The 22,732-nt window shown below is 39.5% G+C and overlaps 1 protein-coding gene across 1 annotated transcript in view; it reads left to right on the top strand.

Moving 5' to 3' along the window:
* LOC122143992 (zinc finger protein basonuclin-2-like) overlaps positions 1-22,732 on the top strand; it is a 140,746-nt gene that overhangs the window by 60,169 nt on the left and 57,845 nt on the right. The window contains 1 exon segment of the mRNA XM_042754595.1: positions 533-781. Within this exon segment, the coding sequence (XP_042610529.1) occupies positions 533-781 (249 nt within the window).

The raw sequence follows: 22,732 nt of genomic DNA on the forward strand, positions 1-22,732 counted from the left end.
GGACAGCTCATACACAGCCTGACTGACATTTGAAAAAAAAAAAAGTGTGTGTTTTCGGGGGGTTTGGTGCGGACAAAAAAAAAGCTACTCTCTCCTTCACCATCTCCTCCTCCATTTTTCTGCCATCCCCTTTTTTCTCTCCCTCCTTCACTTCACTTCAGTTCACACCCCCATCCCTCTCTTCCTCCCTCCTTACCTCCGACACTCGGCTCATCCTGCCCTCTACCACCACATGCCCCAGAGGAAATATGCATTGTGCAGCCCTGCTCCTGAATTAACTCAACACACTCCTCCTGCTACTGGCAGGCAAGACCCTCCACTTTGCCCCCTCCCTCAAGAGAAGATAGGAAAGAGAGAGAGTGAGAGAGGGAGAGAAAGAAAACGAAAAGAAAGAAAGAAAAAAGAGAGCAAGAATAGGACAGAAGAGAAAAAAGAACAGAGTAGTCACCCTTTGCCTCTTTGAACCTCCACCTTCACGTACTTTTCTCTCCGGCTCCCCGTCCACCCCCTTCCCCCTGTTCTCTGCCGGCAGTCTGAGGAGACGGAGCTGGATGTGAGAGGCGGTGTGGTGTGGAGAGAGCGAGATCGAGAGAGGGCACGCGAGTCCACGGCCAGAGCCAGCAGCAGCAGGAGCAGCAGCAGCGGTGCAGGGGGAGGAGGAGGAGAAGGAGAAAGCTCCATGCAGTTCAGCACCAGACCGGCCAGCGCCGAGCCGGGCTTCATGGGGACATGGACACAGCAGAGCACTGACAGCAACCTCCTCTTCAGAATGTCCCAGCAGGTAAGCGGGATGCTCTCCGTCTCCCTCACTGTGTGTGTGTGCAGCTGTTATCGCTGTTAAACTGTGTGTTTGTGCTTATTATTTAGCGAATGTGTAAAACCATTGTTATGTTTTGTTTTTTTCTTGGTGTAATGTGTGCTACTTTTGCTGTGGCTGATGCCCTTTGTGACAAAATTCAGCCTTCTTTGTAAAGTTTCTGAGTGCTGAGGTAAAATGAGCTTTTATAAATTGCATTAGTGAATATGCATCGGGTCAGTGTGGGAGGTTTTCATTTTGTTTCGGTGACCCTTGGTAGTTCAGGCTGTGGCACACATCTAATTGACTTCATCTGCTTGTTGCTGGAGTCTTTACCTTCATCAGCCTCTAAAAGCACAGCAGATTCTGTAGCTGTGCAAAACAAATCAGCAGCTCTATAACACTGTGTGTCCTTATTGTAAAGTTCCTGCGCTGAATGCTTTTATCAGGACAGAATGTTTATGGGAGGGGGATCGGGGTCTGTGGAGGGAGAGATGGTGAGCAGAACATTAATCATCAGGGCTGGTTTCTCTGTGCCATGCACACACTGATACGAGCACAGGCCCCTGGACTCCCTTTGGCCAACAATGGGGGTCCAGCCACATATCTTTCCAGATTCCTCACAAACTTTTTTTTCTTCACTCGATCAGCTCTCTTCATTTTCAACACCAAGATGCGTATCGGTTTAAACTAAATAAACATACAACAAACATGAATAATCATTTAATATTTATTTTTTACACGAAAATGAAAAAGTCACAAAAATAACAACACTTTTTTTCTTTCGTTAAGTGTAAACTATATTTTTCACTAAATAACTATGTGTTGTTTATTACTGAAAAGTTTGACCCTGCGCGGTTCTAGTAGACTGCGGATGAAGACGGGATGGTCTCCGCGCATCGGGGCTCCGGCGCAGGTGGATTCGGTCCTTCAGCAAAACACTCCGAGCACGAAAGGCTTCTCACGCTTATGACACGTAACGGACATTCTGCAGAGACCCTAGCGTTCAGTTTAATGACCGAGTCTATTTCTCTAAATAAATTCTTCTGCATTCTTGCATCACAACGCGGCTTTGAACATTTGGTAAAGATGTTTAAATGTTTATACTGTTTATCCTTGACACAAAATATGAGTGGCATACGTCAAATCCAGTTTATTTGAATTCGACTGTAAATCACTCAATAATAATCGGATACAATCATTTTATTAAGAGAGTCTCGTGCGTATTGAACATCGTTGACAGTATAATCTGGCTGCTATCAGATATTTTGTCAGAACAACATGGTCTGAGCTTTTCAAATGCAGTTGTGCTGCTTAAACAAATATAATACTGTAAATGATGCGCATGCAAACCTTTTTGAGTTATGAATCTCAAAGAAGATTTATAGAGTAATGTAAAAAAAAATGTTCTTGCTCATAATCAATAATGAAATATGATTCGGCTCTCACATATGGCGAGAAATAATAGTTAGACACTAATTTTTGCTTCTTTTTTATGTTACTCCCTTACTTTAAAATGCAATGCAACGTTTGCAGTTTGTTTCCCCTAAACAAGTATTTTTTACAAATGTGTATTTTTCTGTGTTTTTAAAAGAGCGGCTGCAAGCCTTTTTGAGCGTGTACTCTTACCGAAATATGTGCGTCTTAAATTAATTTCAGCGTTATCTGTATGCTACTGTTAACAAGAAGATCAAGACACCTTCATCATCCATTCATTTCCGATCCGACTTTGTTTTTTCTTTTTCTTTTTTTTCTTTCTTTTTTTTTTTTTTTTTTTTTTTTTTTTGTTAAGGTACCTGTGCATTTCCACAAATGATACTGACACTACTGACCACGTGCAGCGGTCGAAATTAATATCAAACCCACATGAGCAAATATTCTGAATGCCTGTGCTGGGGTTTATTTTATGCAGTAGCCTAGTTTTGTTAATGTGGGTTTGGTTATTAATGGCTTCTAATTGCTCAATCTGGACTAATCGGCTGCAGTATGAACGAGCACTTAAAGGTTCTTCATCTGATGTGATTCATTTGACACGCGGTGCTGAAAGAAAGCTGTGATCAGTTCCGACTGTAAACGCTTTCTGGTGCTGAATCTGATCAGATCTGCCGTCAAAGCTCTGAGATGCTGCTGCAGTCGAGCTCCATCACTCTCAGCATCCTCTCCTGTTTGCAACACTTGTTATTTCCCCCTGTTGCCCATTTCATGAACGGCAAATTCTAATAAATAAAAACGGAAATTTATTTCATATTATAGATGTGTAGATTTTGGATTACAACTTTCGAGAATTTTCAAATAAAAAAAATGTATAATACAACGGCTGCGGCAAATACATTGTTGTTATTAATGCTATATTGTTTAATAATAATCAAAATACAAATACTACTGCTACTACTCCTAATAATAATGATGATAATAATTTTAAAACGAATGAAACTGAAAATTAAAGATTTCCTGCAAAATGATTTGCTGAAATCTTATTCTAGTCTTATTTAGGGGCGAATTAATTTAATCGCAACATCAACATGTAAAATAATGTAATTTGTATAATATCTTTACTCTTAAATAGTGTATTTTGAATTTTGATATTTTTAGATCTTGATTGATCAAATGAAAGACGCAAAACTAAAAATCCTCCGAGTGCAGGTGCGACGCGTAATAGAGACGAATAACGTTTATGGAAGAAACAGCCATAAAAATGAGTTCGATTCGTCTGAGTATACAGCTTCTTTAATTTAACTGACTGATTATTCTAAATGTATGAGAACATTTATTATGTGTGTTCATATATTTTAAGGAAAAAAATAATAATTTCACGCCTAAAATAACTATCAGTTCTATGCGGTTTATGAGTGCTGTTCTTTTTCAAATATCTTCCCTAATGTAACATATAAACAAACTAAAAAGGCCCATGTTAGACTTTGACAAAGGACCACACTTATTGCATTTTTTTCTGTTATTATTATTATTATTATTATTATTATTATTATTATTATTATTATTATTATTTTGTCTTCTTTTATTTTTAGACTTTTATTTATCTATTTACTGATCATGTAGGTTTGTGGCATATCTGTGCGTATATTTTTTCTTTTCTTTCTCCTTCTCTCTCTTTCAGGTGTATGTTGAGTGTGTGTACAGGAGTGTGTGTACATGTGATTATAGTGAAGTGTCTGTTTTTCTCCCCCCCCCCCATCTCTGTGCTGCATGTGTGTGTGGGTGCGAGATGAAACGACTCTTGGCTGGCCTTGGTTGAGAGAAAGAGAAGGGTGGAGTGGAGTGGAGGAGAGAAGAGTGAAAGAGGATATGTGGTTCGGGAGACACCCACCACCTTTTCTCGCAGTTAGAGCGGAGCCCAGGGCAGTGCCAACACCGGCCCCGCAGCTAGTGCTGACTAAGACGGAGCAGCCACAGGAAGCGTGACTCTCTCAGCCTTTGGTGACAGGAAGGTGCCTGTCACAGGGTCATTGTCAAAACGAAGCTGCAGCTAAAACCTGTTTAGTCACTGGTTTGAGAATGTGTTGGAAAAGAATTAAATAGATTGTAAAACAGCAACTTAAGGGCGAGTTAAATCTGAGTTTTCGTTTGTGGAGTCAGCTCTCCGAGTGCTAGTTTGGGATCCGGCTCCTGCCGTTAACTACTGACCCTGTTAAGTGATGGACTCAGTTGAGGGGATAATCTCACCTGGCTCAGGGATGCTTTCTTTCCTAATTCCTCTCACTTTCCCCGACAGGACAGCCTCTTAATGTTTTCAAGGAGAAACTGGACTGGAATGTGGAGGAAGCAGAGAGGGCGGGGAGAGGATCAGAGAGAGAGTGCGAAACTTTTTCACTGTTTTTGTTGTAAAGCGAGAGTGTTTGCTGGCGTGTTTTATTGTGGAAGTCAAGAGTTACAAAAAGGTGCATGTAGAAGGTGATGAGAAGATGAGAGAGGAACGGCCGAGAGATGTTTGGTGACTTTCTGTGCTTTTCGAGTGTGTGAGCGTGTGTATGTTATGCCCGTACATCATGCCAACTATTGTGCTGCCTACACCTCTGCCTACATCCCTACAGTCGAGGCGATCTGCTGCAGCTATTATTGTTCCTGCACAGCAAACAAACTATTCAGTATTTCTCATTCCTTTTAAGTGATTACATAATTACTGTATTAATCAATATGCTACATTTATGGCTTTTAATAAACACGTTGTTTATAGCAGTTTCTGTGTTAAATTAGTTTTAATATTCATGATTTAATTCCTTCAATTTCACTGTTTACAAAGCAATGTTAGAATATTAAGCTAAAATGCTCTTGAGAAATATCAGTGTACTCTGTTATTGTGTTTTGAACATTCTTCACATTTTTTTCTTTCTTAAAATTAGATGTCTGATATTTTATAATCTCAAAACCCAATTTTTTAGTTCTCTTTTAATTTGTCCTCAATTTGCTTGCTTTATATATATTTATATATATATATATTTACATTTTGTTAATCTTTAATATTTCAAAGTGAAGAGAGAGGGAGCGAGTGAACGTGAGGGACATGAGCGGGCTGTTTTTGGGGAAGAGGAAGTGGTCTCTGGTGGGTAGAGAAAGAAAAATCCACTCTTCTGTGAGACTGGCTTGCAGCCAGTTTGGAGGCAGATTCATCAGCACTTCACAACGGGGACAACCTTCCCCCCTCAACCCCCCAGTCCCACACTGAAAAGCACACAAATCGATCCAGTTAAGATTTTCATTCAGCTTCACCAAAGATTTGGTTGCTATCTTTCCTTTATTCTCTGGAGCGGTGAGTGGATATGAGTAGGTGTTTGAGATCTGTGTGTTCCTTGGGCTATGATCAATAGCTGACACTGGGCACATCACTCACATGCTTCTCTGCTCTCTGTCTGTCCTCGGGGGCGACACGGCCACTCACATGTTCATTCTGGAATATATTTCTGGAGTGTCAGAAAAACAGAGCAAGTCTGTCTCTGGCGTTGCACGGGAGAGAAGAGGTGATGTTGCGCTCTCCGTGGGTCACTGCCACAGACATAGACACGATAAAAACGAAACGTGCTCTTATCAGGACCGTGAGTGGTGAAAGGTAGCCGTGTTTCCTGTGGGTGAATGCAGATTAAACTTGACACAATACAAGCATTCATAATTATTTTAAATAGTTTGCACTGATATCCTCCATTAAAATGAGCCGAATATTTGTGAAATAATGAATTTAAAACAATACCTTGCCCTCTCAGTTGAGGGATTGCAGTGAAGCAGATGTCTGTATTTGCTTCATTTATAAAGAAGTAGTTTCAGCTGCTTTTTAATGCACTAGTGCACTGTACTCTTAACATGTGATTGCAACCTTAAAGCGCTATTTATTCCTGATTTAACCCATTAAAACTAGTTTTGTTGTTGTAAATTAATGTAGGTTGATACCTTCATTTAGGTTGATTCAGTGATATTAAATAATATTTTGACTTTAATAAAACCAGTTAGTTTAGATGCTACCATTTAAGGTTGCCATTTCGTGTGTGTGTGTGTATGTGTGTGTGTATTTTTGGTCCTGGTCAAGCTAGCCAAAGCTTTGAAAAGTTTTTCATTCTTTTTTAGACCTGGAATTTTTCTTTTTTTTTCCCCCCATTTTTTTTTTTTTTTTTTCTGAACAGAAGGGAAGTGCTGGTTAAAAGGGAAACTGCTGTTTCAATAGTCTTCGAGTCAGGATGTCACCACCCCCGGCGTGGCGGTAATGAGGGGACATTACCATCATTCTGCGTCTTGTTAGTTCCCCGAGCGCCTGACACAATCAGAATGCAGCAGCTGCCCTTCAGACCTCAGAGATCTGAGAGAGAGAGAGCGAGAGCGAGCTAGAGACAGAGATCTGATAGGCCAGACCTGAGGGAGCGTGTTTCCCAGAGATGAGGACACCCCATGTACTACATCCATGTAAATATAAAACTGAGCCACACAAAAAATTTGCATAAACATTTTATTTATTATGTTTTTTAAATACCCCCCAAAAAAAGAGAAAAAATGCATATCTTACACAAAACTTGCAGTAACATTTGTTGTGAATATATTTAAACATATATTTAATGCACTGAATGCATATTTAAATCTATTCAACCTGCGGTGGTATTTACAGAGCTGCTTAAAATCAAATTTTAGTGGCAAAATTCTAAGAAAGATGCTATTTGGATTTTCTTGCTACACTGAAGGATATGCATAAATGTTCATGAATGTTAAGGTCTCAGTTCCTAAATTAATTAAGAGAGAGGAGAGGTTTCATAACCTAGTTAGGAGTTGAAAGATGGCTGCGTTGTGAACAAAGAGGCGGAGAGCAAACACTTTCAAATAAAGAAAGAATGTGCTGGAATTATATGATGACAGTCAAGCTGTTTTATTTTCTTCTTTTACTTTCTTTCTTTCTCCCTTTTTTTTTAATGATTTTATTTATGTTGTATTGGAATAATTGTTCTTCCATCAATAAAATACACAACAGCATTTTTATTTTTGTTTTTTTTATTGAATACATTGAAAAAAAAATTCAGATTTTTAGTCGCATCACATTAAATGATATAAAGACCTGTGTATGCTATTCATCCTGATCCGGAGATTGAACTTGATCTTGATTTTGCTGTGCATACTCTATTTCTCAGTACTGAATACGAAGCATCAGATAAACAGGTGATTTTCAGGTTTGCCGCTGCTGTCTGCGCCTGAGAGCTTTAGTCGTGGAATGCCGGTAAGAGGTTCATCACGATTTACAGTTGCTCTAACAAGAGTCAGTCAGAGTCACTGGAGTCAGTTATCAAGTCCTCCGAGACCTTGGCTGATATGGAGCAATGCCACGTCCAATCCAGAAAACACCTGTCTTTCTGTAAAGGTCATTCAAATCAGACAGTCAGACCCCAAAGCCTGCTGAGTGTTTTCACTTCACCGCTGGGTTTCATCTTTAACTCCGGGACGCCGCAGTCATTCTCACATTTCAACTTTACACCACCTGAGATCCTGAAGAATTATGCTCTTCAAGCTCTCACATGATTTTATTATCACTTTTAACATATTTAACAGGTGTGAGAGCCTTGTGGTGGTGGAAAGCCAATCAAATGTCAGCACCCCGGTGATTGATGATGTCGCAGACGTTCACTTCCTGTCTGTACAAAATTAACACAGTGTGTTCAAGGATGTGAAAATCATTTTGGCAAATTTATGCAGATATTCAGGTAAATCCAAAGGGTTCTAATAATTTTTTTTGCAACTAAATCTCAGATATCGTTCAGGCAAAATGTTAGGAAACTTCACTGAATTTATCTGGTATGTGTAAGATTAGAAAGGCCATTGGAAATCAAAAACAGAGGTTTTAGTAATTACATTTAAATTACGAATAACAATACAAATTTCACCTTCTTTTCAGCTGCTATAGTTATAAATCACAAAAATCAAAAGCAGTATGCAGTATGCCGTCATTCAGTAATTCCACACATAAAAAAAATAATGATTAAATCACAACTAAATGAAAACTACCTGTTGGTTTTAGGACAATGAACAAGAAGTAAGACTATAATATTTGGGGAAACTGTATCTCGATGACAATGTAATGGGAACATGGGCCGTGAAATGAGGGCATGACATCTCTTTCTTTGCTTCCTGTTTTCTTTTTTCTTTTTTTCTTGTTCTTTGCTGGATTGTTGCCAACGCCACTGGCACATTCAGAGGCCGCTATTTTTAAGCTGTTAGTCTACCTCATCTTAAACAGCTAAGAGGGCAATTTCTCCCATCAACAAAACACAGACAAGAAAATCACATTCCCTTCTTGCAGGAAAGAGTCTCTCATTTTCCATTTTGCTGTGTGGTTTGACTGTGTCACCATAATTTCATCTAATGTTGTGGCTAATTTACTGTTATTATTATTATTATTATTACTACTACCTTCCACCATTATTACTGTTGTAGTTACATATGTCTGCAGATAATGACAGTAATTTCAGCTGCTCGCAGTGCTTTTCCTCATTAGTGACACTACACTGGTGTTGTTGAACATGGGAAGTAAAGCACTCAGTCCAAGTCATAAAAACAGCAATAGTGATGCAAAGAAAAAGACGCTTTATCGGCTGTTGGACGGACAGTTGTGCATTCTCTGATTTGAGTTCCTAAAGACTAATGTCTTTCCGATTGTCACTCCTCTGGAATGTATTTCAGTGATCGCATGTTTTTGAAAAAATAAAACTTAGAAATATTTGCAGTTAGTCCATTTATGCAAGAAATTATTTTCATGTAATAATTATTTTTCATTTTACCTTCAAGAAAAGTTTGGTCTTGTGCATCTATTTGTAGTATAAAAATCCATACGAATTTCAAGACGTACAATATTTTTATTTGCAACGCAAAATTGTCTGAGGTCTATGATTTAAAGAAAAGAGACAAAAAACACTATCCCACGACCATCACCAAGTTCTGTATCAAAAGAGATTTACGGAGCATGCAAGCATTCGTTTGATCTTTTGCTGCATGCATAAAACATTTGAAAAGCTCTGAAATAGCTCTGTTTTATGTGTTTTTCTGTTTCTCCCGATGAATTATGACCAGCATTTGACCAGAAAATGTTGATATGTGAGTGTGTGTGAGTGTGTGTGTGTGTGTGTGTGTGTGTGTGTGTGTGTGTGTGTGTGTGTGTGTGTGTGTGTGTGTGTGTGTGTGTGTGTGTGTGTGTGTGTGTGTGTGTGTGTGTGTGTGTGTGTGTGTGTGTGTGTGTGTGTGTGTGTGTGTGTGTGAGTGTGTGTGTGTGTGTGTGTGTTCGTGCGTGTGCGTGTGAGTTGTGTGTGTGTGTGTGTGTGTGTGTTTTTATGTGATGTGTGTGCGTGTGTGTGTGTGTGAGGTGTGTATATGTGTGCGTGAGTGTGTGTGTGAGGGAGTGTGTGGTGAGTGTGTGTGTGTGTGTGTGTGTGTGTGTGTGTGTGTGTGTGTGTGTGTGTGTGTGTGTGTGTGTGTGTGTGTGTGTGTGTGTGAGGGTGTGTGTGTGTGTGTGTGTGTGTGTGTGTGTGTGCGTGTGTGTGTGTATGTTTTTGTGTCATATCGCTTGTGCTGTCGTCTACCACATCGGCAATCAACCGGAGGTGTATTTTATATCCAGATCTTTTGTGCTGGTGCTTGAGGGAAACAGCTTTTCTTGCTTTGCTTGGACCTGATTCAGTTCAGATTGTGGAAACACACAGGATGGACATTCATGAGGCGTACAGTATCTCAGGATCACTCCACTCCGCATGTACCACAACCCTAATTGTTATCTTACTTTGAAGAGGTATTTCTACCTGCTGTTTCTAAAATATAAGAGTTTTGTTGGTGTAGATTGATGTGTAGGTTGGTTCAGTGATGTTAAATACTGTTCTGACTTGAAGAACACTAGTTTATTTAAATGTTACCATTATTAGGTTACCATTTTTTTTTTTGCAATCTTCAAATGGATGAAATCCATTACTTCACTCATGTCTGCCAAATTAGTTTGCTCTGTTTATTTTGTGATTTTGTAGGAGAACACATGTGCAGTGATTGCATGATTTTTATGAGCATTTTTAAAATCATCAAAGCCAGGAATGAAAAACATGATAGAAATAGTCAATTTTATAATGAATTTACTGGCAGCAAAAATGATTCCCTCCTAGAGCATATAAAAGTGTGCATGTTAAATAATCAAATACCATAAAATGCATGAAATGTCACAGCACAGGTTCCCAGATGCAAGGCAGACGTGATTTAGGGAGGCTTTATTGTCATATATTGAGCGGCACTGCTCTTCCTTCTCTCCAATCCATGGTGTCAATTAAAGCTCAAACAAACTCATTTGCTCTTGTGATAGACTCCAAATGAAGTGGCCAGTGTATCTAGGCAACCGAAGGGGTCAGAGTTCGCTGTCTTTCTCAGGAGCTGCTGACTGTAGCAGAGTGGAGACGCGCTCTAATAAAGCCTTACATAATTTTTTAGCCTTCACCTTATCATCGCCTACCCATTTTTTATCTCGAACAAGATGCAGTTGAGTACGTTTACATAATTGTTTCTTGGAACACTTTTTATTATTATTATTTATTTCAAGAGTGACCAGTGAAATCCATAAGAATATTTAAAAAACATTTGAGACATATTAAGACTAGTCTAACATGTGAATCCCAATTTTCTTAGGGGAGTGGGTTGCGCATTGCATCGACCCGTGCGGATAAATCCGTCTCACGTTGCGTGAGATGTACATGAGCAGTTAACAGTAGGCAAGCCTTCTGTTATTTCAGCGCTATTGATTTGCACCCATTCGACAACTATTACACGATTCAAGGAGGGAGGATTATAATCATGTGAAGTGAAACTCTATTTCCAGGAGCATATATGTGGGAGAAGTACATTATCTGGTCTTAAAGTCAATTGATAATACCCACGGCATAGAGAGAGATTACAGATAGAGGATGCGTTTTCAAAAGTTTAAAATGCTGTCTGATCAGCTAAAGAAGTGTAATTCCTTTCAGGTTGAAAGCGTTAATAGCATCACAGGTAACGGTATCCTCTGTGAAGTGAGGGCTGAGAAGCCGCGATGCGCATCTGTCTGTGTCCGTGCGGGTGTGTGCGTGTGTGTGTTGTTTAGAGAAGAGTGAGCACATGAAATAAAGCGCCCAGAGGTTGCTTCTGGCATTTTGTGGTCACCAGACACTTGTCGTGTCTCACAAAGAATAAAAAAGCAAGGAGAGGAACTGTGTTTGTGTGTGTGTGTGTGTGCTCGCTCCCGTCCCGGTTCAACTCATATCGTGTACCAATATTTGATCTTCTCTCATTAGAGTGAGCAAGGCGCCATCAGGCCACATGCACGCGCACACAGACGCGTATACACTCCCTCCAGCTCATTTCATGCACGACACTCCTGAGGTAGTTTGGGGAATAGAAAATTGCTTTCTAAGGAAGGCTCTGGCCAATTAAGACCCTGACCGTATTGAATGTCAAGTGTTAATTTGGGTTGTCTCTCCTGTGACCCCCCCCCACCCTTTACTAGCAGTTGAGCTGGCAGGGGTCTTCAGATGAGCAAATACATGTGAGGTAAAAGTTGATTGCCTGAAGGACCTCGGGTATTATGTGTCATAGACAAGTGGCAAATGTGTTCTTCTTCCAGCGTTTCCCCTCCCCACCTCTCTGACACCCCTGAGGGACGCAGAGGCAGGATTAACTGTACTGCAGCGATAAGAATGGGCGGTTTTCTTTGGGGAAAAGACGAGTGTAATCACCTCACGGCCAGTAGGGAGGGTGAGGATTGACTCTCTCTCTCTCTGTCTGGGATACGACTTTGCTGACTTGTCCCTCCGTCTAGACAAATGACTTGAGGAGTAAAGGAATTCTGTGACACAAAGACTGCGTGTTTTCATTTGTTTCATTTCATTTGATTTATCAAAAAACGTGCACATACACATGTGTGCATACATACATTATTTAGTCTTCGTACTGTAGCTAAGGAGACATAATTGAAAATACTAAAAACAGATGCAAACTGCACAACTTTTGGTATATAGTAGGAGTATAAGGCTATGAAATAATATTAAGATTAAACTCTAGAGGAGACACATGTGAGAACCTATTTCTTATTAAGCTATTGTTCCATTATCTCGACTTACTCCTCTAGGCCAGTGTACATGTAGAGACGGTGAATGGATGCGTTTTTGCATATTCTTCCATGACAGACACTTGGTCTTAATGGCTTTATTATCATCAGAGGCCTGCTTTCTTTAAAGCTGCAGTCTACGGTCTTCTCTGAATAAATGTTAATGCATTTTTGAGATTCAGCGCACAGCTAATTCACACAGCCTTAGACCTGAAAAGGGCCTCTGGTACATTTGTTACTAGAAGGAACCAGCGTGAGCTACGTTCTCTGATCCACATCACACAGACAAGAGGGAAACATGTTCTTGTTTTGAAACTGAACACATAAGAGTATTGATAAAGGTCTTGTGTGTGTTATAGTGCCTACAGCTGCTGACGGCAGTGAAGGTGCACACACACAACAAACAAAAACAAACCAAAAAAAAACATTAGATTATACTTTTAAATAGTAAAGTAACATAGAACACACACTTGAGAGTGTACAATTAGATGGGCCACACAAATGATGCAAACACAATCAAACTCAATAAATTACAACAAACTAAAAAGGGAATACAAAGAACAGCTATGTAGTCCATAGAAAATATAGCTGCCTCAAAAGGAGTCAGTTCAGCTGAAGTCTGAATGAGGGAATAAGGGACAAAGCCGTGTGTGTGACAGACGGATGATCACGACCTCATGTCCCCTTCATTGTGACCCCACCGCGCTTCTTTTGTCCCCGATTTCAGTCAAAGGAGCTGTAGTCTAGATAGAATAAGGCTAACTTCTCCATCTTCTTGTCTCTCTGTCAGGATTTCCTAAAGCAGTCTGACATAAATGGACATTCTGGGGCCGCGGACAAAATCATTATGTCATTATTTACTCACTCTCACGTTGTGGAAAAAACAGAAGGGGAAATTTTGAAAAATGTCATGCAGCTCTTTTCCATACTGGAACTGGAACAAACAACCACAGCTGTCAAGCTCCAGAAAGGAACACAAGAAAAACACTTGTAGTCCGAACAGCTCATGCATTGTATTTACTAAGCCATGCACATGTAGTAAAAACAAATATCTCAAAACACTCTCATTTGCATACATGTTCAGATTTTTTAAATGTTGCATTGATGTGGAGCACCAAATTTTTATTTTCATTGATTATAAAGTAATTATAAAGAAATGAGAGAAAAACACTTCTCTCAAACCTCTTGCCACAGTTTTCCAGTTCTTCAGAAATGGATAAATGGATTAAATGCAGGTGAAACCCTCAGAAACCAACCACTTCTTTGATCAGCATCACCAAAACCTATCCATGTACATAGATTACGTTTTTTTTTTTTTTTTTTTTTTGGTCCATAATGTCAACTGTGTATTGCATATTATACCATTTATTAGCACATGATTTAATGCTATTTATGTATGTGTTATTTTAATATTTATTTTTTGCTTATTACATCTTTTTTATTATTATATGGCTTTGGCAATATTGTATGTAAACACAATCAAGGCAGTAAAGTACTGTACATTAAGAATAATTGTTCCTGAATGGAAGACTTAAAATATAGCTCCCAGCTCATATAGGACTACATTTATGATACTTTCATGATTTTTTTTTTTTTCTCATGCCATAGTAAAGAAAACATTCTTTAAAATTTATCCTCGTACATTTCACAGAAAAATTACAGCACACAGGTTTGGAAAGACATGAGGGTGAGTAAATAATGACAGAATTATCACCCACTAAAACTCTATAACTCTTATAAGCTAGGAAGATTTGTGAGTGTACATCCAAACATGCACACAGAGAGGCTTTCTGAATGTGATGTGTTGGGAAAGTACTTGTCAAGTGGCATTGATTTGTTAAAAGTGCTGAATTAGCACAGAATGCCAGCTGCCACCGCCGCTCACTGCTGTGCTGCCGTGGGCTCATTTTCTCCTTAACAACTCTTTCCCATTTCCCCTTAGCCCCTCTTCTGCTCTCTCTCTCTCTCTGGCCACACACGCTCTCTCTTTAACTCTCATTAATTCTCTCTTACACATACACATATTGCAGACACACCTCAGCTGTGACCCATAGCAAACCCAGCTTCTCCCTGTCTTCAGGACACACAGCTACACCCACACAAACCCTTACGCAATCTCTTGGGGAGAAAAAAAAAATCACTTCTGTGCTGTAGTACATCACCATGTTGAGTCCATCAAATTTAGATGGAGTTCTTCCATTTAACCCCCCCACAGTTGTAGGATGAAACTGTGGGAATAATTAAGGCTAACTCAGCGTTACCCCGGCCAGTATCTCTTATGCCAGGATCTAGTGGAATCTGTGTCTCCCAGCTGTGTGTCTGACATTGACTGGGAGCCGTAGTCGGTCAGAATAGGAGTTTGGCTGCTCTGAGAGTCCACATTTTTATTAGGTAGCCAAAGTGTTCCACAAGCAGTTCCCAAGGTTCCTTGGAGCGAGTGGCTGAGTCATATCCAGACTGTGTCAGGCCACACACAGTGCACAGTGGCAATAGATTTACCATGAGCTCAGTTCAGCTTGGTTCACAACTGCATTCAAATATTATTAGTGTATACATAGGCCACAGCATAGATATTTTCTGATGAGATACTGGCAGGGCATGCAAGCAGTCTTAAAGTTTGGGATGGGATTGGGGGGGGGGGGTTACTTCCTGTCAGTGCCTTAGCTCAGAAACAGTGCCAACAGTACATCATCATTTTCCTAAAAGCTGCTATATTCAGAGTATAGAGTCATTTAAAAGGCATTTTAGTGGAGCAGACTGCACTTAAAACTGTAATTTAACTTAATTAACCAGTTTTATTCAAGTCAAAAATGTTATTTAATATCGCTGAATTCATCGAAACATGGGTTAAATCAGGATTTGCAGGTTGCCATTTTTTACAGTATACAGCAGATGTCTGCGCTCTAATAACGTGTAATTTGAAGTATCAAATGTAGTTCTGTTTCTGTCACTGTCTTGTCTGATCTGAGCCATATTCAAACCTTTTCCAAGAGGTGCAGATGTTCTGGTGACCCAGCACTTGCTGTAGATGTTGGAATGAGTAGGAGACTGTTTGTTTTTGGGTGTGAACTTAGCCTAAATACCCTCCATCTGCTGACCAGTGTGTGACCTCTGGACACATACACATACATACTGTACAGTACATGCGTCCGCAGTAAACGGCTGACATTAGTAGTCCTGTCTGCTTCCTCTTTATTTTCCTCTTTCTTCACTGGGGAGAGTGAGCATCATTTCCCCGGTGTGTCGTGTGATTAGTCGCTGAAAGGTTGATGCCCGCTCGCTCCGTCCACAGCTCCCATAAAACACTCAATAAAGCACCAATCTAGAGCCTGATAGCACTAATAGAGAAACTCCATTCAGCTCCTCTCCAGAAGCAGTCAGAAAAATGTGTAACTTCCTTTTTTGGAAGTAACAATAATTATTATTATTCTTAAAAAGTATCCTTGAGAGAGACCACAGGCAATAGAATGGGAAAAACGTATGTTTTATATGAAAATGTTTGTATTTGAGTGTGTTTGCAGTGTCTGTGCTAAATAGATGTGGTGGTGACGACTGAAAAGATCCATGCATCACAGGATTGTGAGGTGTTGAGGTCAGCCAAAGAGTCACTTGGACTAAGCGATCCCTAGATCAGTGTACGTGAGCATCTCTCTGTACACTAAATGTAGTGCGTGTGTGTGTGTGTGTGTGTGAATGTGTTACGTGTGTGACAGTAGGTGGAGACAGTCACCGGAGGAAGTCAGAAATGGCCCCTGTGCAAACTCAGCATGTATGGGGCTTTGTGTCTCTCTTTCTCTGCTTCAGGTTTTTTTTTTTTTTCTTTTTTTTTTCCTCTCTCTGTGCTTTTCCCGTCAAAGGCAGCCAAGCAGAGCCAGAAAAGCAGTTCCTTGGCAGGGCCTAATGGCAGTATGATGTAGTCTGTTGTGACTAGTGCATTCCTTTCAGGTTAAACCAGGGAAATTGCATTGTGTTCAGATTCCAAGTCGCATGAATGTTTTATCGCCACAAGAGTGTCAAAGGTCCTTGTCTGGGCCTCAGGAGAGTGGCCGAGGAAGCCTTTGACTGAGCGCTTCAAATGGGAGAGAGAGAGACATGAAAACACTTGGTTGAACAAATGGTGGTTGAACAAAAAGTAGGAGGTGAGTCTAATAGACTGTGGCAGTCACTAAGAGGGATTTTACTCTCTTTAAACTGTGACTTTTAAGAAAAAACACTGTGACAATACGAGCTGAAGAAAATTTGACAAGACACATGTGAGAGGAGGAGAGAAGCAGAGGAACAGAGGATTTTGTTCTGCCTCTTCTGTGTGTGTGTGTGTGTGTGTGCTTTGCGTGAGAGTTCTCGAGTGTGTTTGAGGCAGTGAAGTAGGTGTTTGCTTTTGGCAGGCTCTCGAGGAGGGCTGGAGCGTTCTGAAAGCGGGTGTGTGGTGGGGGTACGGACCTGTTATCTGCACCGCTCTGACAGGAGGGCCATCGCTCATAATGGTACCTTGTGTTACCGCTCGTACTCCCTCATTCCTGCTGTTGTAACCTAACCTGAGAGGACCGAGGGAGGGTGAGGACGGAGAGAAAACCAGGCCCAGATTACAGAGTTCAGATGGGGAGGCATTAGTGTTTTAAGAGATTTCCCTGTCCAATGTGTCACCAGTTTGAAGAACTTTCAGTTTTACTTTTTCTCATGGTACAGAGTAACTATGAAACCAATACAGTGTTTTCCTAAAGGATTTTTTTTTTGTTAATTTTATATATATATATAATTATGATTTGATTATTTCATGGCAAGCAGATCTTTGTGGTCAGAATGAATTTTTGAAATCTGCTTTTATTCCAAGATAAACAGACATTAATGTGTGTGTTGACAAGACAACGCCAGCTATTAGTGTGTTGGCCTGTTTGTTGGACTATGTGTGGTGAGGAGAAAATTGCATGTAAAATGGCCAAGAGACTCAGTGAAATTCACTAGATTAAGCAGACATGAAGTATTAGCAGACAAACGGGTCGCTACTATCACCTCCTGCTGAAAACAACACTGCTTTCACAATCTTTTCCTGATGAAAACCACTGCATTGGCGCGTTGACATTTTTATATTAAGGCATTTCATGGTTTTTCAGTCGAACAGGATCAGAATTCTTTTTGTTGTCCCTGATAAAGAAAAAAAATCTATTTTAAAACAACCACCATTTTTTTTTTGAACATTCTCTTGATTAAGTTTTTTACATTGGCACAAAAACAACAGAACATTCCAATACAAATTTTGAGAAAAAAAAAAAAAAACATGTAAATGTCATCATTCTAAGTATATCATATCAGCACAGATGTCACCTCATCATTTTTAACTTTGTCTCAAAACAAAACAAAATATAAATAAAATAACATTACTTTAACATAACATAACATAACATACATTACTTTAATACAGAAATGAAAAACATACACATCATAGAAGAGGTGAATTCAGATTTTGTATGTGAACTGCATTTTTAACATACTTTAGGATTCAAATAATAGATGAGATGAAACCAAATTAACCCATATGATAACTTTACTCAATGAAAAAGATTTTGTTCAGACGTCATACTGCACTCCCAAAAAATCTCACTGTATCTTTCTTTTTCTCTGTCTTTCGATTGCTTTTCATCTTCTTTTCTTCTTCTGTCCAGTAGAATAATAAGCAGGTATTTTAAGCTTGATCGACAGTGTTTGGTCTTGTTTGACTGAATAACCTCTTCATGAGTGATGAAGGTTTTATTTGAGTCTGTATGACGAGGAGGAAGGAGTTTTCCGCTCATGTTTGTTCCCTGGTGCTGCAGAGAGTCTGTGTGGACAGCAGAAGAAACAGACTCTAAAGACTGCATATCACCATCCACTTCTTTACTGAAGCCGTAAATATGGCAGAGGTTAAAAAGAGTCATGAGCTGAGCACTTGATTTCACATAAACTCAGTCTGCTCACAAACGCTGTCATAGTCATGAAAAATGACCAGGGAGGGGGCAGTCGGTGTCGACACATTATCTGATGACATTTCAAAGAATAAAGATGTTTGAAAGGCTTTTACTTAGTTTAGTTTGAGTGACTAAACTGGTGTGTTTTGAATTATTTCTTCATGCTGTTCATCTCTTCTGCTCTGACCATGCTGTTGGTTTGCTTTGATGAAATAAATCTTGTTTGCGTCTGCTAAGAAGATGAGTTGGATTATCCCACCTAAACCATCGCTCGCTGTACACACACACACACACACACACACACACACACCAAAGCTTTCCCGTGCCCAAATGCCCATATGGTTAATCCGGCCCTGCCTACACACTGACCCGTCTCAACATCATTCTCTCTGTTTGCAGTATGCATTTCCTCATGCTGCTGCACGTAGCAGTGCATGGCTAATTAAATTACTTCACATGCCTTTAATGACTTATTGCCATCTATTTTTAATGGGTGGAACATATCAAAGAGCATTAAGTATATCGCATCTCAGAGAGCTTTTGGGCTCATGCAATCTCATCGCAGAGCTGAGTGTTAACACATGTCCACAGCAATATCATTATTATAATTATGTTACACTATTGTACTGACAGACTCTGCGTTGGTAATTGTGCTTATTGAGCTATTTATATTAAATGGGATTTTGTGTCTAGCCTAGAAAATGATGGAAAACGAGACAAAGAAAGTGGCAAAAATTGATTGGCTGTAATTGTTGTTTTTTTTGGTGATGATTACGGTGAAGTGTGAGGCTAATGGGTTCGTGGGAAGAGGCGCATCAGTTGATGATGAAACGTCTCGTCTCCTCGGGCCTGCTTGGTTTAGCATTTTCCTTCTCACTGGGTCCACCAAACCCGGGCATTTGAAACCATTTTATGCATCTGAAACATCCCTCATATTTAATACATATTTAAGAGTCTGTCTTAACCCTTTCCTTCTGAACATGGACAGCACAGCGGTTAATTAGAAAAGAGAAATTGTGCCCTCTTTCTGGTAATTGTCTTCTGGGCCTCTGTCATGGATCGAGGACTTTAGAAATGTTCATGACAAGATTTCAACACTTTTTGTTTATGTGCACAGATCCACAGCGGGTCTCGGTGCAACAAAGTAAAGCTGAATCACACAAACCTGATGGATGTGATCATCATAAAAAAAAAACTTTCCCTGCACAGGATGGAGCTTGTCTCCTCTTCTCAATGTCAGACTCGTTGGGGTTCCGTGCTCAAGTCCATTTCTATAAAATATTAAAGACCGGGTTTCTTGTAATTAAAGGAGTGGGTGCATCTGTTCAGACGCGGCGGTGCTGTAATTAGCCCTGATCAGAGTTGTTTTGTGATGACAGCGCAGTGCAAACACACTGGCACCACGCAGCAAGGGGCAACAGGCCATGGAGCTACACACACACACACACACACACACACACACACGTACGTGCATGCATACACACAGCCACACGCTCTTAAGAGAAGAACGGGGGGCTTCTCTTTGTCTTTCCCGGTTGTAGAATTATCTTCATTGCTATCCATTTATTGATCCGTCTCTTACTCATATGTAATTCTCTCCATCTGTCTTCTCCTCTCATCCCAGCTCTTAATCTGCGCAGCTCTTAATGGCTGCTATTCCCCCCGCCATGAACAAGATAGTAATGTGCCCCGGTAGCTGTTATGATGTGAAATGACCCTATTGATTGCTTACCCTGCTGACAATGAAGGTGGCAGATACCACTTATTACTGTTAATGAGGTGCAGAAAGCCTTAAGTGAGTCCTCAGTCTGAAGACTGACAATAGCACTGCAGCAGCTCGTTAGTGATGGCGACAGTAATCAGCTCTGCGTGGAAAAGAGAAGGCGTTGTAGATGGTACACATGACTCAGAGGTGCGTTGCTTTGTTTCTGCTCTCCAGGTTGATGTGCCCGCTCCAAACGTCGCACCAAAATTAACGGAATAGTCTCAGTTTCTGCTGATACACTAAATCGAGCTTGTCTCAAAGTGACGAGGCTTGATCTCTTTGTACCTCACAAGGGACATCTTTGTACCTTACCTATCTCTAAAAGTTATTATTATTATTATTATTATTATGAAGTAATCCATTTGAACTATTTGCAAATAATATTATAATTATAATTATAATTTTTAAAAATGCACCCATACCCTTTTAATCGAATGCCTTACATGCAGAAAATTACTCTAATTAAATCATGTCTAATTACGATTTACATGAATCCTATATTTTCTTTTTAAAACGATAAAAATTTTTACACAATTTTGAGTATTCCCTCCAAATGTCTATGGTGTTAATGGCCCTGCTCAAAGGTTCACCATAAGGTGAAATAAATCTACAGAAAGCTTCAGTGATGATTTTTTTTTTTTTGGTTTGTTTGTTTTTTCTGACAGTGCACTTACTTTTTTCTTTCTCCTTTTTTTTTTTTTTTTTAGTAAGCTTTTGGACAAAACAGAACAGATCTGAGTTGTGTAGAGCTGCTCATTCTCTCTCTCTCCCGTCTTTTGCCTGTGACTTCTTTTTTCTGGTGCTGTTGATGAACCCAAATGGAGAATCCTGTTACACAGAATAGTCCCTGACCGCACCGCAATGACAGCACTTCTCTGCCAAATGACTTGCTCAACCATTAATGGAATGCAGAATGTCATTGTTCATATTTCATAATTAATCATATCCAGCCCTGCAGCTTATTTTTTTTCTTCTGTGCAAGGGGCCTTTCTTGTCGTGGAAGTGTTTCTATCCGGAGGAGCAGCTGCGCACACGTGTCGTTTATCTCAGACTTTTAATACAAGCCAGCTCAAAGCACTTGTAAATACTAGATCATGTCCCTGTCACTCTCACCACAAACATGCTGATCAATATCATCCGCTTGCAATAACATAATGGTTTAATATATTGCTTGTTTATCTGTTTTGCAAATGAATAAATCCAATGCTGCGAGGCTCCTGATATATTTCAGCCGGGCCGGGTTAGAGAGGCTGTGGGAAGAGTCGATACTTTCATATGTTAGGTGGTGAAATGAATGACCCAATCATCTCCATAAGAAAGCTCGTTTTAAAGAGTTCCCTATCCACTGATCAATGCCTTTCTCATAATCTTTATCCCTGTCTTTTAAAACGACGACCTAAACAACCCCTTTCTTGTTAACATGGAAATGTACCCCTGTACTTCACAAATGCATATACTGATGATTACTGCATAAAGACAAGTTTGTACTGTATTGTATATATATATAAAAAAAATGTATTCTCCTTCTGTTGGACGTGATCCAGCCCAGTGTACACAATGCAATGGTAAGACAGAAAGTTGGATTCAATTTAAGTGATTCCTTCTGCATCGATGCAAATTAAAATGTCCTTATTAACCTGGCGCTGCACTTCTCTGAAGTGTTTCATTAGGAAAATGAAAGGAAGTAGAAAAAATCAATAGCATTTGAAAATTAAATTAGCCATTTTGGGCGCATCAGATACACACAGGTTTGCACATTCAGTGGTTTATATTCTGCTTGGAGAGATGTTTAAGAGTTTACAAGCCCTGGCATCATACTAGCGATTACTGCATTTTTGCCTTAACAAGCTCAGGTCAAATATATGTTACAAACAGGTAGAGGAAAATAAACCACAAACCTAACTTAATTTATACCATGTGTGGTTCACTTAAACTGATATTTGATACTCTTCAATGCTTAGCACTTTGAGAAGAGACTATCAATGGCTCATAACATTCTGTACATTATAGTCAGATTTATTTATAATATTTCCCTTATAATGTCAACGAGTTTCACTGTGCAAAAAAAATAAAATAATATATATATATATATATATATATATATATATATATATATATATATATATATATATATATATATATTTACTATAGAATAGGGCAATAAGTTATTTGTTGAAATTTGATTCCTCATTTAATATGTGACATGTGCACACTATGAGCAGATGCCACCATAATAGACCAATTTTCATGTCTAATTCTACATTCAAGTGTTATTAATTTAAAGTCTGACAACACAAATTAGCCCTTTGTCACAAGAGTAAGTGACTCTTCATCTGAAGTGAGAGATTAGAGTGTCTGTGTGTGTGTGTGTGTGTGTGAGAGAGAGAGAGAGAGAGAGAGAGCAGTCCCTGAACATCTGGCAGCATGTCATAGGGATGTTCAGTGGCTGTCATTGTTTGTGATGAAATAATTTCAAAGCATGGTTAAATAGGCCTGTTAAGAGACAATCACACCTTACATTTGTTGGGTGACAAGAGGATTGGTTTCAATAATGTGTGTATATATATATATATGAGCATGACACATTATTCAAATGTGAGGAATCAAATATTCTGCAGCGTGGATAATACACTAGTGTGTTT

Source organism: Cyprinus carpio, unplaced genomic scaffold (assembly GCF_018340385.1).
Source record: "Cyprinus carpio isolate SPL01 unplaced genomic scaffold, ASM1834038v1 S000006552, whole genome shotgun sequence".
NCBI classification, from domain to species: Eukaryota; Metazoa; Chordata; class Actinopteri; order Cypriniformes; family Cyprinidae; genus Cyprinus; species Cyprinus carpio.